Source organism: Lampris incognitus, chromosome 7 (assembly GCF_029633865.1).
Source record: "Lampris incognitus isolate fLamInc1 chromosome 7, fLamInc1.hap2, whole genome shotgun sequence".
NCBI lineage: Eukaryota > Metazoa > Chordata > Actinopteri > Lampriformes > Lampridae > Lampris > Lampris incognitus.
This window is the reverse complement of record NC_079217.1, coordinates 26,466,524-26,486,510: the sequence shown is the minus strand read 5'-3', so window position 1 is coordinate 26,486,510 and position 19,987 is coordinate 26,466,524. Positions and strand designations below refer to the sequence as shown.

At 42.6% G+C, this 19,987-nt stretch overlaps 1 protein-coding gene across 3 annotated transcripts in view; it reads left to right on the top strand.

Moving 5' to 3' along the window:
• Window positions 1-4,506: 4,506 nt before the first annotated feature.
• mcamb (melanoma cell adhesion molecule b) overlaps window positions 4,507-19,987 on the top strand; it is a 66,060-nt gene continuing 50,579 nt past the window's right edge. For all 3 annotated transcript variants that reach the window (XM_056283289.1, XM_056283288.1, XM_056283290.1), the window contains exon 1: window positions 4,507-4,651. In XM_056283289.1, coding sequence (XP_056139264.1) covers window positions 4,585-4,651 — 67 coding nt within the window. In that variant the 5' untranslated portion in view covers window positions 4,507-4,584. The remainder of the gene's footprint in view (window positions 4,652-19,987) is intronic.

Genomic DNA, 19,987 nt, shown 5'->3' with positions numbered 1-19,987 from the left:
ATTAAGAGATGGGTTGATAATAAAATTTTACTTGTTAGTCAATTACTGAATGACAATGGTCAGCTTTTCACTTATGAAGAATTTCTTTCTGTATATGGTTTCCCTGTTACACCAAGAGAATATTCTATTGTATTTGATGCAATACCAGATGGAGTTAGAAGGTTATTGTTGTCTGCTCCTAAAGGTAAAAGTTGTACTATTCCAGGTTTAACTCCTGAAGACATATATATTGGTAACTTGTGTCCTTTATTAAGTGATAAAGCCACTAATCAATGCGTTAGAAATATTATTCAGAGAGACATTGTTTCTAAACCTGCAGCCATTTTCTACTGGAATAATATTTATAATGACATAGATTGGAGGAACACTTGGATTTTATCACGAAAATATTGTATTACAAATAAGGTACGAGAAGTTACATTTAAACTGCTTCACAGATGTTATCCAGTCAAGTCCCTTCTTGTAAAATACAAGATTAATATTGACACACTCTGTTCCTTTTGTGGCAATGTGGATGAAACCATATGTCATTTATTTTGGGATTGTACCTACTCTCATGTTTTTTGGATTGATCTAAATAATCTCATAAATAACAAAATTGACTCTTCTTGTAAACTGGACAGCCAACATGTTTTATTTGGTCTGTCACAAAATGAGGAAATAAGTTCAGAAAAAATGTATATTATCAACCTTCTATTAATATTTGCTAAATTTCATATTCATTGTACCAAATTTGCACACCAGCGTCCAAACATTAGTGTATTCAAAGCACTTCTTTCATCCTATTTAGAATCTTTAAAAGAATGTATGAATCCTAAAGCCAGCAAAACCAGAAGACTATGTGAAGAATATAATTTAACTTAAATCCTGTATCTCGAGCTTTTTTATTTTGTCTTTTTTCTTTTTTTTATGGATATGTAAATTTTAATTTTGAAATTTATATTTTTGTAACTACTTTTTGTCCTATTGTGATGTAATATTTTCTTGTTTATATGTTTTGTTCAATAAAAAAAATTTAAAAAAGCATCACAGGCAGACCCGATCAAACAACCCAGAGCCCGCAGGCATCACCAATCGATCCCAGCACAATAGAACAGCACCAAATCAAATGCAGCACTGTCGATGTGTGCAGACATAACAACATGCTCTTCCATTTTCTCTCACTATTGCTAACTCTGTGTATACATTTATGAGTCACTTCTGTTTGCCAGATATTTTTTGACCGCTGTTGATATCAATTAATGCTGACTTGTGACCAGCGGGACAACGGTGATTTGAACTGGGGCCCCTAAGGTTCCCAGCAGTTCTACAGCTGCAGAGCAGTACTTCTACTTCTACTTCTTGTTGAGCTGTCAGCACCGCAAGAAGACATTTCAGTTTGTTGTTCTGCAGTGAATGAATACATTTAGGTAAAAGCAAAATCATTTCATGGTTAACACCATCACCACAACCCTTGCTGTAATTCGGCAGTCATCTACAGTGTACGTTTTCGTCATTCAGTCTTCATGGCAGCGTACAGCTAGGTCACATTTGTATTGGTAGAAAACATCAGACCTATATTGTGTTGTCATAAACATTATCCACAGTCCAAATACATGCAGGCCAGGTGAATCGGCCTTACTAAATTGTCCCTAGGTGTGTGTGTGTGTGTGTGGGGGGGGGGGGGCTGTGATGGCCTGGTGGCCTGTCCAGGGTGTCTCCCTCCCTGCTTCCCAATGACTGGTGGGACAGGCTCCAGCATCCTTGTGACCCAGAGAGCAGGATAAGCGGTTTGGATAATGGATGGATGGATGGATATACATTATCTATTCATCAGAGGGAGAAAGAGTACCCAAATTCTATGCTTGAGCTCTTCACTAGAAAACCGCTTTGGTAGACAGTTAAGTCACCAGTATGAATATTATGTGAGTAAAAAGTCTTCAAGTATATGATATTAAACACACTTAAGTATCAAAACTACAAATAGCAATTACAAACCCCAATTCCAGTGAAGTTGGGACGTTGTGTAAAACGTAAATAAAAACAATACAATGATTTGCAAATCCTTTTTGACCTATATTCAATTGAATACACTACAAAGACAAGGTATTTAATGTTCAAACTGATCAACTTTTTTTTGCAAATATTCACTCATTTTGAATTTGACGCCTGCAACACGTTCCAAAAAAGCTGGGACAGGGGCATGTTTACCACTGTGTTACATCACCTTTCCTTTTAACAACACTCAATAAGCGTTTGGGCACTGAGGACACTAATTGTTGAAGCTTTGTAGGTGGAATTCTTTCCCATTCTTGCTTGATGTACGACTTCAGTTGCTCAACGGTCCGGGGTCTCCGTTGTCGCATTTTGCGCTTCATAATGCGCCACACATTTTCAATGGGAGACAGGTCTGGACTGCAGGCAGGCCAGTCTAGTACCCGCACTCTTTTACTACGAAGCCACACTGTTGTAACACGTGCAGAATGTGGCTTGGCATTGTCTTGCTGAAATAAGCAGGGACGTCCCTGACAAAGACATCGCTTGGATGGCAGCATATGTTGCTCCAGAACCTGTATGTACCTTTCAGCATTAATGGTGCCTTCACAGATGTGCAGGTTACCCATGATACCATGGGCACTAACACACCCCCATACCATCACAGATGCTGGCTTTTGAACTTTGCGCTGATAACAATCTGGATGGTCCTTTTCCTCTTTAACCTGGAGGACATGATGTCCATGATTTCCAAAAACAATTTGAATGGACTCGTCAGACCACAGCACACTTTTCCATTTTGCGTCAGTCCATCCCAGATGAGCTCGGGCCCAGAGAAGCCGGTGGTGTTTCTGGGTGTTGTTGATATATGGCTTTCGCTTTGCATGGTAGAGTTTTAACTTGCACTTGTAGATGTAGCGATGAACTGAGTTAACTGACGATGGTTTTCCCAAGTGTTCCTGAGCCCACGTGGTAATAGCTTTTACAGAATGTCGGTGCAGTGCCGCCTGAGGGGTCGATGGTCACGGGCATTCAATGTTGGTTTTCGGCCTTGCCGCTTACGTGCAGAGATTTCTCCGGAGTCTCTGAATCTTTTGATGATATGATGGACTGTAGATGATGAAATCCCTAAATTCCTTGCAATTGTACGTTGAGAAACGTTGTTCTTAAACTGTTGGACTATTTGCTTACGCAGTTGTTCACAAAGTGGTGCACCTCACCCCATGCTTACTTGTGAACGACTGAGCCTTTCGGGATGCTCCTTTTATACCCAATCATGACACTCACCTGTTTCCAATTAACCTGTTCACCTGTGGAATGTTCCAAACAAGTGTTTTTTGAGCATTCCTCAACTTTCCCAGTCTTTTGTTGCCCCTGTTGTCCCAGTTTCTTTGGAACGTGTTGCAGGCATCAAATTCAAAATGAGTGAATATTTGCACAAAAAAAACCAATAAAGTTTATCAGTTTGAACATTATATATCTTGTCTTTGTAATGTATTCAGTTGAATATAGGTCGAAAAGGATTTGCAAATCATTGTATTCTGTTTTTATTTATACAATGTCCCAACTTCATTGGAATTGGGGTTTGTAATTGCTATTAATCAAAAGAAACAAGACACAATATCATATTATGTTTGCTATCATTATAGTAGCAATCCATATAATTGTTCTGAGGTTTATGAAGTTAATTCCGTTGTGGTGGGGGAAAACCTCCCATAGTGAAACCCTATAGGTCGATGTTCTCAGACGTAAAATATCTCTTGGATCTACAATGTGACCAACTCACGCTCTCACACTTGGGATTTCTGGTTTCTGAACCGTTCACAGGTACACGCACTTATACCGTCAACAAGGCAAGTTGGCAGTATCCAAGTACGATAGAGGCAGCCGAGTCGTATGGATCAATGTTGTTAATAGATGACAATTTAGCCAAATAACGGTGCCTGGCATCTTCGCTGCGTGTGTCTCGGTATGGTATTCTCTCAGTTTGCTTCTCCAGTTTGACGGTTTCATGGGTTGGATAACTCACTTGACATCTCGTGTTGTTTACTGTACCGCTTCCCGTAGTCAAAAAATGGCGCCTCAGTATCGTCACAGATTAGTCACACGCGTAACCGATCGAGGCAATTAACGCGTTGCATAGCACTCGAGTTCTTAACGCGCGCGCTCACACACACGCACTGACGCGCATACACATTTTATTAAGAAATAGGGATCTATTTCTTTAAAATCTTATTATTTTTGTATTACATTTTTTTTAATTAAAATCATACATTGTTGAGCAATGTACAGACAACCCCACCACGAAAAAACACACTTTAGCACAACACTTCGTTACTGTACTGAAGTGTTTTGTTTTTCTCGTCACTTTCCACCACTTTCCATCCCCAAACTTTGGACCATATCGCGTTAGCGTATCCGAGGACCTGAGAGGAACGTGACAGCACACCTCCCGGATGTGCCCCCCGAAAGTTCCTCCTACCACACGGCGCACACTGTCCCTCGCCCGCCCCGCATCATTTTGCCTCCGCCGCGCCTCTCCCCGCCCGTCACAGGAGGAGCGGCCGCCTGTTGTGAGGATCAGCCCCGGGATATCCAGGACACCTTACCATGGCTTCACAGGGGAATGGCTTCGGACTTCTCGTCGGGCTTCTGCTCGCTGCTCACATATGGAGAGGTGAGTGGCATAATGGAATCGAACACACGGCCGTAATGCGTTTCTCTTTAGTTAGACGAACAAAGTTTGCGGGCTTTTTTTTTTTTTACACCGCGGGTGACGGAGAGCCCCCCCCTCCCCGCAAACCTAAACACGATGTGACGGACCCTCCGTCCTTGTTTATTTTTTACTTTTTAACGAAAAAAAAAGAGAAAAGTGTAGCCGGTGCATCGCCATGCGTCTTGCTGTTATCGCGTAGCGTGTCTGATAAGAGGAGGTATCCCCAGTGTCTGGCCTCTGCTGCGCACACTGAAACGCTGCTCTTATGCATCATATTCACGCGCGCTGCCCAGTTTATATTGAAAGTTGTTGTTTTTTTCCCCCCTTCCTTTTTTTTCTGAGTGCAGGCAGCAGTCACAATTATACAAAGGAATCATTGTGATCTTCTAATACACATTAAACTGAAGGTTACTGTTTACTCTTTACTGAGAGCATATGACACAGCATGCCCAGCTTTTTCTTTTTTTGAAGATCCTCCGCTTATGTCTTTATAATTTTCCCTGGAGGTTATAATTGTTGGTATGATACTCAAAGGAATGTAAGCTCCGTTTCCCACAAAGAGACCGAAAGCTATGCTTAACACAGTGGCATTTCTTTTTCTTTTTTTTCTTCTCCATTTCATCTTTTTGCAACCAAACATCCAACCATATTCCATTATCTGTTATCCTAGGAAGTGGATAATGAAATTACCTCATTAAGATGTCTACATCTTTATGATTGTTGGCCATTTTCTTAGCCTAAAAAAGTGAGCCATGGCCATTTTAACTGGTTTGTGTATATATAGGCTGTTTAGTTGCCATACAGATCCAGTTGTAGTCAGGGACCTCGGGGTCTGTTTTCTGTCAACTGATGTCTCTTCCCAGGAGTGATATAGGGCCTCAGTTCTGCCCAAGCACCGCTCAACAGTGCAGCTATGTTTGCACCACAAACTGCACACACACACACACACACACACACACACACACACACACACACACACACACACACACACACACACACACACACACACACACACACACACATTGATTTAAGCGAGCCTGCCTCAGTCAGGCCTGCACAAATGCACCTTAGTGTCAGCCCAGAGCGGTACTAAAGGAGCATGTGAAAGTGAAGGAAGAAAAATGTTTACCAACGGAGACCACATCCTTCAACTTTAAAGGGAACTAAGTCTTATCATTTTCACTTCATCATAGCTCCTTAAAATTGCCTAACTCGGTATCTGCCATAATGACAAGTTGGCGTGGCCGCTTATAGGGAGGCATGGTTAGTGATGAAGAATATTTATTTTTAGAAGAGTATCTAAGTGTGACAGTGAAGTATGTGCAGTGTTATATCCACGAGAGGGGCATGGCCTCTCTGTTCTCCTCATTGTGGCATTGTCCTTTCCAATGGCTTTTGTGATGTTGACACGTTTTTGTTCGGTCAAATGTGACACATCAATGTGTTCTCTTACCAACCTTTCCTCCGTGTTGCATGACTTCCCTCCTCTCTCAGCTCCCCCCATATCCCTCAATATTCCCATTTGTCATTCCCCGCACAGACCTTTCCTACCTCCTCCCTGCATTGTGCTGATCTCCGTTTTAGTCCAGATGCAGCCTTTCTCCATAATCCTTTTCTTCCTCCTCAAGTCCTCCCTGCACATGTTGATTCCTCTTTCCGGACCGCTTCCTCTTTGCCTTTCTCATCTACCTGCTTAGATTGAGCTTGATCCCCCAGTGGCCCTCATCTGTAACCTTACAACACCCTTTCATCTGCTCTGCTGCAAGTTTTTTGGGTTTAACTTAAGTCCAGCTAAACCTATGTTTGGTAGAAGGTCAGGTACCTCCATCCCACACATGAATAAGGCACAAAACTCCACGAGTACTTTTATTTCTTGCAAAACAGTTTCATGTCAGAAAGTCACATCCGTAGGGTAAGTTCATCCAGGATAGCAGTTTCCACAATGTTTGAATTCAGACTTAGCAGTAACCGGACTGCTAAATCTGTTAAAGGTATCAAAAGTTACACGTTGTGCCATTGCACTATTGGCCCCCTGTTTCACCTGTATACACCCATTCCTTGTATGTATTCCTGAAGACCGTTGTGCTGATATTCTATGTAAGTACATTAAAAGCCACTAAACTGGAGTCAAATTCCTGTGCAAACATACGTACATGGCCAAATAAAGATGATTCCGATTATGATTCCGATCCTTCCTTCCCACTTGGCTGCTATATAGATAGTCCATCCATCCATTCATTATCCAAACTGCTTATCCTGCTCAGGGTTGCGGGGATGCTGGAGCCTATCCCACCAGTCGTTAGGCGGCAGGCGGGGAGACACCCTGGACAGGCCGCCAGGCCAACACAGGCAACATACTATTTCAAACAGGCTTTTTACCAAATCATTAATTATCTTTTGTTAACAGTTTTGTGGGTGATGGTTGTTTAGAAGGTTAACACTGTTTATCATCCTCTCTAGGACATAAAAACGTGTAATGGTTATCATCTAAATATTTTGATGATGCTTGTTAAAACCATCTGGAAAGACCCTTTTCGTGGACAAGTGTACATGTGTGTATATGGAGCAGAAATGCATCGGTGTGATAAATCTCTCTCAAACCATAAAAGGCATTATCAGAAAGATAGACTCCAGTAGTGATCCCTGATAAGGATAGAATTCACTTCCTGTGACATCAACCAATCAAGGGAGGTCAAAGGGCAGACAGATCAGACCTATCTCAATAAAAGGTCATCATTTGCTGTTGCGTAGAGTCTCTGTCTTGGCTCCATACGCTGGAGACTACTTCTCTGCAGAAGAAGAGAGCTCTTCATGGACAATAAATGTCCTTGTTTTTGCTCAACCACAGCAGAGAAAATAGAAGCCCAGCGATCTGGCCTACAATCAGTTGAGCAGGTTTGAAAAGAAAGTCCCAAAATTCAGCCCCCCCTCTCTTTCATTCAACACCGATCCATAATGAAACAAAAGTATATTACTGTTTAATCTCCAAGTGTTCGACTATCTAGTTTTTGGTGTCAAAGGTTGGATATTGTAGGACGGCCTTGATTAGGAAGCAGTGTATTCTCTTCAAAATACTTGTGTTGTCAGCAAGTGGAATTAATCTATTCCTGGTTTTATGTTACTATTGTATGGTTTTATTTTAGATACTCTAGCCAATATTCTTCAATCACATTTTAATGTTCCTATGTTTGCATTCTGTATACTTGCAGGCTATTTCTCAGACGTGAAGTAAAAATTATTTTAATAAGCGACAGATGTCTAACTGAGGCTGTTGAGCTATAATATTATGCAAGGATGCAAATTTTACTCACTGCCTCACTAGTAATGCGGTCCTTTTGTCTTGGGCTAGTTTAGCTTTCAGTTTTCTAACCTGTTGCACTAGCCATGGATGGGCCAAATCGAAGGGCATGGGTTTGTTTTGGTTTTTTTTAGTGGATAATTTTTACAATGAAATAGCAAAGCTGTTTTACTATTCATCCATATTTCTCTGTTTTAATGCAGGGAGGGTAAAGTTTTGTTCCAGTTGACATGACGGTTATCTTTGGCAGGCGATCAATGCACCTGTTGGCCGTGCCTTCTTGTGGTGCAGTGCAGGGGAGAACAGCATTTCATTTGTTTTGATCATTTTATGGCCGATAACTTTGTTATGTTGCCTGCTGTGTAGCACTGGTTAATTTCATATGATTCTCTCCACCTATAACAAGCTCTTTGGTCAGTAAGCTTTTCAGAGTATTTTGTGATTGGCTAAAGCCCATTGGCCCACCTACAAATTAATATCTGCCCACGCCAGTGTTACTAGCCCTGGTGGAGGGTCAGACTTTGCTGAATGCTGAACCCGTTTAAGGTACTTTTTTTTTAAAAATCAGATGAAGTGCTTAATTCAGTGATGTTGTCTATGTAACTTGGTAGTTAAACACCCGAAGGGCTATTTGAAGCTTAAGGTTAGTAGCCTAGCTGACTGGTGCCCAGAATCAATTAAATGTACTACAGCCAGATTGTTAACATGATTTATTCATGGATGGGTCTCGAGAAAACAAAACACATATACAAAACCATGCATGCATGCATATACTGCATGCATCATGTGTGTGTATATATATATATATATATACATATATATATATACACGTATATATAGATAGATAGATAGATAGATAGATAGATAGATAGATAGATAGATAGATAGATAGATAGATAGCATTTTTTTTCTGGAAACTTCAATGATGTTGACTTAAGTGCTCAACAAATGAGGAGCGGAATATCAATATAGATGTTGGAAAAAAAACGTTTAATACATAATCCATGTAGATATTTGTTCTGTTGTGTGTGTGAGTCAATGATCACACTTGTACCAAAACCGTTGGTTTATTAATGCCAAATAGCGTGTTCACATGAGACCGGTTCACAAGCTTGTTTCTTGCATCGCGCACTCAGCTGATGAATATATAGATAAATAGATGTGTGTGTGTGTGTGTGTGTGTGTGTGTGTGTGTGTGTGTGTGTGTGTGTGTGTGTGTGTATGTGTGTGTGTATATATATATATATATATATACACTCACTGGCCACTTTATTAGGTACACCTTGCTAGTACCGGGTTGGACCCCCTTTTGCCTTCAGAACTGCCTTAATCCTTCGTGGCATAGATTCAACAAGGTACTGGAAACATTCCTCAGAGAGTTTGGTCCATATTGACATCATAGCATCACGCAGTTGCTGCAGATTTGTCGGCTGCACATCCATGATGCGAATCTCCCGGTCCACCACATCCCAAAGGTGCTCTATTGGATTGAGATCTGGTGAGTGTGGAGGCCACTTGAGTACAGTGAACTCATTGTCATGTTCAAGAAACCAGTCTGAGATGATTCGAGCTTTATGACATGGCGCGTTATCCTGCTGGAAGTAGCCATCAGAAGATGGGAACACTGTGGTCATAAAGGGATGGACATGGTCAGCAACAATACTCAGGTAGGCTGTGGCGTTGACACGATGCTCAATTGGTACTAAGGGGCCCAAAGTGTGCCAAGAAAATATCCCCCACACCATTACACCACCACCACCAGCCTGAACCGTTGATACAAGGCAGGATGGATCCATGCTTTCATGTTGTTGACGCCAAATTCTGACCCTACCATCCGAATGTCGCAGCAGAAATCGAGACTCATCAGACCAGGTAACGTTTTTCCAATCTTCTATTGTCCAATTTTGGTGAGCCTGTGCGAATTGTAGCCTCAGTTTCCTGTTCTTAGCTGACAGGAGTGGCACCCGGTGTGGTCTTCTGCTGCTGTAGCCCATCTGCCTCAAGGTTCGACGTGTTGTGCGTTCAGAGATGCTCTTCTGCATACCTCGGTTGTAATGAGTGGTTATTTGAGTTACTGTTGCCTTTCTATCAGCTCGAACCAGTCTGGCCATTCTCCTCTGACCTCTGGCATCAACAAGGCATTTTCGCCCACAGAACTGCCGCTCACTGGATATTTTCTCTTTTCGGACCATTCTCTGTAAACCCTAGAGATGGTTGTGCGTGAAAATCCCAGTAGATCAGCAGTTTCTGAAATACTCAGACCAGCCCGTCTGGCACCAACAACCATGCCACGTTCAAAGTCACTTAAATCACCTTTCTTCCCCATTCTGATGCTCGGTTTGAACTGCAGCAGATCGTCTTGACCATGTCTACATGCCTAAATGCATTGAGTTGCTGCCATGTGATTGGCTGATTAGAAATTTGCGTTAACGAGCAATTGGACAGGTGTGCCTAATAAAGTGGCCGGTGAGTGTATGTGTGTGTATGTGTGTGTGTGTGTGTATGTGTATATCAGTGTAACGTGCATGGATTAGTAGACACGCTGGCCACTGGCTGGCGGGTCTGACCCTTTAGTCTAGCGGTTAGCGATGTCTCCTGCAGTGCGGGCAATACGGGTTTGCTTCCCGGCCGCGGCAGTTCCTGTGGTTGCGTTGTCCCCCGAATTCGCTACAATATATATAGATGTATATATATAGATGTGTGTATTATATATATATATCATCATCAGTTTGAGTATCCTTGGATGGCTCTGACCCTCTTACTCCCACCCGTCTCTATCCTGCATAGCAGCTGGAAGATCCTCAGATGGACATCCTGTGTCGCCAAAAAGTTGATGTAATTTCTTGCAGACCTTCCCACGCATGTCTTTCCACATTTGGGTGACCAAAGCAGAGTGTCGCTTGCAAGTTCTTCCTTGCTCCTCAAGCAATGACCAGCAAATTGAACCCTTCATTCTCGGATAGTGTTTGAGTTGGCAGGTATATTGCCATAGAGCATTCTGGTGAAAGCCCCATCAAGTTTGGATTCAAGCTGTTTAGTGAGGGTCCAAGAACATGATCCATAAGTGAGAATGGACTCAACTGTTGCTTGAAAAAATTCCCGCTTCAGTTTGTCTGGTAACATGGACTTCCAGATGACGTTAAGTCCCTCAATGATTCCTTAGCAATAGTGATTCCTTCTTGGCTGTAGCTGATGAATTCAGTTTTTCTAGCATTGATGTGGAGGCCTACTTGTTTTGCTGCATTTTCAAGACTGTGCAACAGTGAGGTAGCATGCTCAATGTTGTCAGCGAGAAGGGCAAGATCATTTGCGTAGTTGACATCAGTTGAGGTTTGAGCAGGATGTCGACTGCTTCTGGTCTTCAGTGTAAGACCAAGCTCTTTGATTGTGTCAATGGAGGTTCTTAGTACATAATCGAGACACAGAATAAAAAGAAATGGTGCTAGTGTGTCACCCTGTAACACGCCAGCAGCAATATAAAAAAACTGTGTCTCCATCCGGAGAGCAAACTTTTGAGCACATGTCTTTGTATAACATCATGATGGCTATGACAGTTTCCTGTGGAAGGCTGTAAGCTAGGATGATTTTTTCCATTCTATCACAGTCGATCGAATCAAAGGCCTTTGAAATTCGACAAACAAAACCACTGTCCGTATTTGACAAACTGTTGATCTGTTCTTGCAAAATCCATTTTGATTGTTATGAAGAATGTTGTTAATGGATGGCTGTACTCTGTTTAGCAACATCTTGTATATCTTTGCTGCTATTGCTGTAAGTGTGATGCTGCGGTAGTTTGCAGGTAGGCCGAGGTCGCCTTTCTTTGGAAAAGGAAGAATGACTCCTTCTCTCCATCGGTCGATTGTTTGCTGATTATAAACTGCATTACAGAGACTCAGGAGTTTATCATTAAAATTGCCTGTTTTCCATACTTCTGGTGGGACGTTGTCAAGGCTGGCTGCTTTTCTGTTTGGTAATTTCTTGGTGATCTCTTCTAGTTCATCCATTATAAAATCGCCTTTCTTAATATCAAGTTCATAATTTATGATTTTTTTTGTATCGGTGTGTCTGAGGTGTTGGGTAATTAACAAGTAGAGCTTGAAAGTGTTTTCTCCACTTGTCAAGGCGATCTTGTTGACTTTTTGCCTTCAATTTGGCCTTGTTAGTGGACTTCCTGCCACTAATTTCATTTACTGTTTGCCATGCAACGGACAATTGTTTTTTAGCTGCAGTCTGTGCTATTTTGTTGATTTTCTCTTGCACGTACCTGTCTTGCTCTTGCTCCTATGTTGAGAAGGTCTTCTTGCGCCTTAAATTTGTTGATGTTTAATTTTGTTGGTTGTGCGTTCCTTTGCTTAGCTGGTTTTGATAGATTTTCGCGTTTCATGTAGATTGATTCTGTCTCCCATGGAGATACAGCTACTTCATTTGCGGTAACAAAGTTGTTATATGTGATGTTAGGAGGTGTGATAGTCATTGTTTCTGGTTGTAAGGCATTGAATTTTATTTCTGTGCATGATGTTGAAGTTATGACTTTATGTCAGTGTTGTTTGTTAGAGCTGACCAGTCATATCTTGGAAAGATTGCTTGTTTTGGTTTGTTGGCACGTAGACTGAGGCAGATTACAATATGATGATCAGAGCTTACCCCAACAAATGAGTTAAATGTTTGGCAGTTAGTGATGCTATTTATCCATTTTCTATTAACCAAGATGTAATCAAGCTGAGCTCTAATACTGTAGAGAAGAGCGGCAACCACAGGAACTGCCGCAGCTGGGACACGAACCCATATCTGCCGCACCGCGGGAGACATCGCTAACCACTCGACTAAAGGGTCCGGCCCGTTAACCAAGGGCCAACTTGTCTACTGGCTGCCCCCCGAGTTCACTACACTGGTGTCAGAAGTGGGATACGTGCGGACGCGCTTTCCCGAAGGAGGGGGGTAGTGTAACGTGCATGGATAAGTAGACACGTTGGCCGTTGGCTAACGGGTCGGACCCTTTAGTCGAGCGGTCAGCGGTGTCTAGGTTCGCCTCCCAGCTGCGGCGGTTCCTGTGGTTGCCCCCCGAATTCACTACAATATCATTTGGATAAGTGTAAGTCCATATTTTTGCTGATTCCCCCCCCCCCCCCCGGAACTTGGTGTTTAGGCAGTAGAGTTTTTTTGGGTTTTTCTTTGAATAAATTCCGACAGATGTTTGCCATTTCTATTTGTTGTGTTATTGTATGAGAATTTGAGGTCTTTTTCGGTTCGTCCTAGTTTTGCGCTCATGTCACCTTTAACTATTAGCACGTTATGTTTGGGGACTTGTCATACAAGTGAAGATAGTTCATCATAGAAGATGTCAGCTTCAGTTTCATCGCTTACGTTCATTGGACTGTAGCATGACATGACTGACTGTCGTGCAGGGATTACCATTGAATGAGGCAATCACCATTCTAGGGCTGATTTTTTTTTTATCGTATTTAATGATTTTTGAGCATGCGGACTAAGGAGCATTCCGACTCCTCCTATGGTAGCGTTGGTAGAATTTTTCCATGCAGAAACAGTGACAAGTGTCCATTTCTTGCCAACGTCATGGAATTTTAGATCTAATTCTTCATGGAAATGGCGATGCTCTTGAATGCATAAAGCATCAGTATTGACCTTCTCAGCAGATGCAATAAGTTCAGAGATCTGTGTTAGTGAGTTCAGAGTATGTACATTAAATGTCGAGATAACCGTTGTGCGCTGACACTTGAGTAGATGTTTATTCGGTCCAGTAGTAGATTTTTTGAACAGAACGCACAGCAGAACACGCCACTTGTTCAACCGCGCAACGCTCAGCGTATTGCGAGTTTCACCGTTGGTCACTGATTGGCTCTTCTGCTGAAATATCACATCCACTACCCTGCATCCCTGTAGCTCTGTTATTTAGCCTATAACTGGGGTAACCTTGACTCATTATCAGGGCGTGTCCACATGCCAGTGGGCCATGATAATGAGTCTACAGGGGTTACTCCTACGGGGTTTCTATTCGGGGTTGCCCCACCCTTATCCTTTAGATAAAAAGCCTTATCCCGCAAGGTAGCGGTGTACCGGTTACTTTATAGGGCACCGGTGATTTGCCCATAGTCAGAGCCCCGTTAGTGAAAACAGTCTAAACCTCGAGAAGGTGGGGTTGACTTGTCTGGGAGAAGCTTTATATTGCACTAGTCAGCTTGTGTGTTTTTGACACACACCACACCAGACACACACACACACACACACATATATATATATATATATATATATATATATAAGGTCAGAAAGAGTTGCATTGTGTCTTTGTAGATTTAGAGAAAGCATACGATAGGGTGCCGAGAGAGGAGGTGTGGTATTGTATGAGGAAGTCGGGAGTTGCAGAGAAGTATGTAGGAGAGTTGCTATATATGTATGAGGGAAGTGTGGCAGTGGTGAGGTGTGCGGTTGGAATGACAGATGGGTTCAAGGTGGAGATGGGATTACATCAAGGATCGGCTCCGAGCCCTTTCTTGTTTGCAGTGGTGATGGACAGGTTGACGGACGAGATCAGGCAGGAGTCTCCATGGACGATGATGTTTTCGGATGACATTGTGATCTGTAGCAAGAGTAGGGTGCAGGTTGAGGAGAGCCTGGAGAGGTGGAGGTATGCGCTGGAGAGAAGAGGAATGAAAGTCAGTAGGATCAAGATGGAATACCTATGCGTGAATGAGAGGGAGAACAGTGGAATGGTCAGGATGCAAGGAGTGGAGGTGACGAAGGCATACGAGTTTAAATACTTGGGGTCAACTTTCCAAAGTAACAGGGAGTGCAGTAGAGAGGTGAAGAAGAGAGTGCAGGCAGGGTGAAGTGGGTGGAGAAGAGTGTCAGGAGTGATTTGTGACAGAAGGGTACCAGTAAGAGTTAAAGGGAAGGTTTACAGGATGGTTGCGAGACCAGCTATGTTATATGGTTTGGAGACAGTGGCACTGAAGAAAAGACAGGAGGTGGAGCTGGAGGTGGCAGAGTTGAAGATACTAAGATTTTCATTGGGAATGACGAAGAAGGACAGGATTAGGAATGATTATATTAGAGGGACCGCTCAAGTTGGACGGTTTGGAGACAAAGCAAGAGAGGCAAGATTGAGATGGTTTGGGCATGTGTGGAGGAGAGATGCTGGGTATATTGGGAGAAGGATGCTGAATATGGAGCTGCCAGGGAAGAGGAAAAGAGGAAGGCCAAAGAGGAGGTTTATGGATGTGGTGAGGGAGGACATGCAGGTGGCTGGTGTGACAGAGGAAGACGCAGACGACAAGAAGAAATGGAAATGGATGATCCGCTGTGGCAACCCCTAATGGGAGCAGCCAAAAGTAGTAGTAGTATATATATATATATATATACACAGTGCATCCAGAAAATATTCACACCCCTTCACTTTCCCCACATTTTGTTAAGTTACAGCCTTATTCCAAAATGGATTAAATTCCTTTTTTTTCTCATCAATCTACACACAACACCCCATAATGACAAAGTGAAAAACGTTTTGTAGAAATTTATTAAAAATAAAAAACTGAAATATTGCATGTACATATATTTTCACACCCTTTGCTATGACACTCAAAATTGAGCTCAGGTTCATCCTGTTTCCACTGATCATCCTTGAGATGTTTCTACATCTTGATTGGAGTCCACCTGTAGTAAATTCAATGGATTGTGGATGATTTGGAAAGGCACACACCTGTCTATATAAGTCTCCCACTGTTGACAGTACATGTCAGAGCAGAAACCAAGACATGAAGTCAAAGGAATTGTCTGTGGACCTACGAGACAGGATTGTATCAAGGCACAGATCTGGGGAAGGGTACAAAAAAATTTCTACAGCTTTGAAGCTCCCGAAGAGCACAGTGATCTCCATCATTTGGATCCACCAGGACTCTACCTAGAGCTGGCCGCCCAGCCAAACTGAGCAATCAGGGGAGAAGGGCCTTGGTCAGGGAGGTGACCAAGAACCCGATGGTCACTCTGACAGAGCTCCAGCATTCCTCTGTGGAGATGGGAGAACCTTCCAGAAGGACATCCATCTCTGCAGCACTCCACCAATCAGGCCTTTATGGTAGAGTGGCCAGACGGAAGCCTCTGCTCAGTAAAAGGCACATGACAGCCCGCTTGGAGTTTGCCAGAAAGCACCTAAAGGACTCTCAGACCATGAGAAACAAGATTCTCTGGTCTGATGAAACCAATATTGACTTCTTTGGCCTGAATGCCAAACGTCACGTCTGGAGGAAACCAGGCACCTCTCATCACCTTGCTAATACCATCTCTACAGTGAAGCATGGTGGTGGCAGCATCATGCTGTTGGGATGTTTTTCAGCAGCAGGAACTGGGAGACTAGTCTGGATCGAGGGAAAGATGAATGGAGCAAAGTACAGAGAGATCCTTGATGAAAACCTGCTCCAGAGCGCTCAGGACCTCAGACTGGGGCGAAGGTTTACCTTTCAATACTTCAACGACCCTAAGCACACAGCCAAGACAATGAAGGAGTGGCTTCAGGACAAGTCTGTGAATGTCCTTGAGTGGCCCAGCCAGAGCCCAGACTTGAACCCTATTGAACATCTCTGGAAAGACCTGAAAATAGCTGTGCAGCGACGCTCCCCATCTAACCTTACAGAGCTTGAGAGGATCTGCAGAGAAGAATGGGAGAAATACTCCAAATATAGGTGTGCCAAGCTTGTAGCTTCATACCCAAGAAGACTCGAGGCTGTAATCGCTGCCAAGGGTGCCTCAACCAAGTACTGAGTAAAGGGTGTGAATACTTATGTACATGCAATATTTAATTTTTTATTTTTAATAAATTTGCAAAAATTTCTACAAAACCTTTTTCGCTTTGTCATTATGGGGTATTGTGTGTAGATTGATGAGGAAAAAAAAGGAATTTAATCCATTTTGGAATAAGGCTGTAACGTAACAAAATGTGGGGAAAGTGAAGGGGTGTGAATACATTCTGAATGCACTGTATATACTTAGCACAAAAAGTAAGGACATTTGTGTTTTGTAGATTATTTCTTTGCTGCAACAATGCTTCTTGGCAATAAATCTTATACCGTTGGAAAGCCTGTTTATTTCCCTTTTAAATGGTGCCACATTTGTAAGGAACATGCATTTGTGGGATGAGCAGCAGAGCTGAGTATGTGGGTTGCAGCCATGAATAATTTGCCAAATCTTCTCTGCCAATGCCAAACAGCTTATTTTGCTGTTGCTATTGACTCTTGTTTTGAGCTTCTGGTACCCCAGGTGCTGACAATCAGGTGATTGATATAGGATTTATTGCCAAGAAGCATTGTTACAACGAAGAAATAATCTACCAAACACAAATTTCCTTACTTTTTGTACTAAGTTTATATATATATATATAAACTTATTCATGAACCAGAATTTCTCCTAGCAGCATATAGTATTATATATCAATACAGATGTGCACCATGTGTGATACCCATCAAAGTCGAACAGGATCGTTGAATCAAAGTAAATTTCTTGCAAATTTGTGGCCGCTTTCAACCATCGAACAGCGACCTGCTTGTTATTTCCACACTGCTGACAAGAGTTCTTCCTGTGTGCATCATTTTGTTCTACTTTCATTGCTTGATGACAAACAGAATCTAAGATTACCGGTATTCAGGGATCGCGAACAGGTAGATGGAGACATTTTTCTGAGCAACATGATTTCTTATCATTTATCCTGAAATAGATTCCTGAACTGTCCAAGCCCCGCATTGTGATAATCAGCACTCCTCCAGTGACTTTTCCTTGCTTGTGACCGTGTTATATAGGTGTGGAAATGTCAATATTTATGTTATATTGGGATTAAGGAAACATTATCCAGAATGACAGGTAAATCTTAGCAGGAAACATTACAAAGGCTAAAGAATAGCATTGTACATCAGTTACAGAACAGTGAGATTCTATAATGCGATACATTTTTTCTACCAATCTTGCTGAATTTTTTTTTTTTGGAAACATGATTACAGGAATAAAATTAACTGTTTAAGTAAGAGCTATTGGGTTTACCTCTGGACAAGTTTTTGGAAAAAGTCCATGGAGAAGAAACTTCATGACTTAATAACAGAAGGGGTTATGGGACAATGTGTGTGTGTGTGTGTGTGTGTGTGTGTGTGTGTGTGTGTGTGTGTGTGTGTGTGTGTGTGTGTGTGTGTGTGTGTGTGTGTGTGTAAGGGATTTGAGAGGGGTCTGGGTGTATGTTTGCGTTTGAGTTTGTGTATAAACATTTATGTACAGCATCTGTGTGAGTTGAACCTTTCCCTTTATTCTTTTCTCCAGAAGCGTCACTGCTTATCTACCAAACGCATTGTATCAAAGCCAATCAGGACAATAAGATTTCTCATCGTTATCATTCTTTGACTCTCTCTTTCAAATGCACACGTGCACACACACACATGCATGCACACACATGCGCGCATGCACACACAAACACATACACACTTACATACACTCACTGGCCACTTTATTAGGTACACCTTGCTAGTACCGGGTTGGACCCCCTTTTGCCTTCAGAACTGCCTTAATCCTTCGTGGCATAGATCCAACAAGGTACTGGAAACATTCCTCAGAGAGTTTGGTCCATACTGAAATGATAGCATCACGCAGTTGCTGCAGATTTGTCGGCTGCACATCCATGATGCGAATCTCCCGGTCCACCACATCCCAAAGGTGCCCTATTGGATTGAGATCTGGTGACTGTGGAGGCCATTTGAGTACAGTGAACTCATTGTCATGTTCAAGAAACCAGTCTGAGATGATTCGAGCTTTATGACATGGCGCGTCATCCTGCTGGAAGTAGCCATCAGAAGATGGGAACACTGTGGTCATAAAGGGATGGACATGGTCAGCAACCATACTCAGGTAGGCTGTGGCATTGACACGATGCTCAATTGGTACTAAGGGGCCCAAAGTGTGCCAAGAAAATATCCCCCACACCATTACACCACCACCACCAGCCTGAACCGTTGATACAAGGCAGGATGGATCCATGCTTTCATGTTGTTGACGCCAAATTCTGACCCTACCATCCGAATGTCGCAGCAGAAATCGAGACTCATCAGACCAGGCAACGTTTTTCCAATCTTCTATTGTCCAATTTTGGTGAGCTTGTGCGAATTGTAGCCTCAGTTTCCTGTTCTTAGCTGACAGGAGTGGCACCCGGTGTGGTCTTCTGCTGCTGTAGCCCATCTGCCTCAAGGTTCGACGTGTTGTGCGTTCAGAGATGCTCTTCTGCATACCTCGGTTGTAATGAGTGGTTATTTGAGTTACTGTTGCCTTTCTATCAGCTCGAACCAGTCTGGCCATTCTCCTCTGACCTCTGGCATCAACAAGGCATTTTCGCCCACAGAACTGCCGCTCACTGGATATTTTCTCTTTTTCGGACCATTCTCTGTAAACCCTAGAGATGGTTGTGCGTGAAAATCCCAGTAGATCAGCAGTTTGTGAAATACTCAGACGAGCCTGTCTGGCACCAACAACCATGCCACGTTCAAAGTCACTTAAATCACCTTTCTTCCCCATTCTGATGCTCGGTTTGAACTGCAGCAGATTGTCTTGACCATGTCTACATGCCTAAATGCATTGAGTTGCTGCCATGTGATTGGCTGATAGAAATTTGCGTTAACGAGCAGTTGGATGGGTGTGCCTAATAAAGTGGCCGGTGAGTGTATATGTCTTTGCTTTATTAGAGTTTCTGTTAGGAGTCATCGGTAGACATTTATGACTCCTCCATAACTGGAACTATGAAGTTTTGAATGTTTAGTGAGGGAAAGCAGACACAATTCAGGTCAGATTTAATTGTGTTCATTTCCAATAACAGTAACTGTTCCAGGAGGCAGTAATCCATAAATGCTATCCTTGTCTTTTATGCAGAGTGGTCTCTTGATAACTGCATGGCATGAAAGTAAAATGCCAGCAAACCTTTTAGAAGTTAATGGATTGCTAAGTTTTAGATGCTGGGAAAAAAA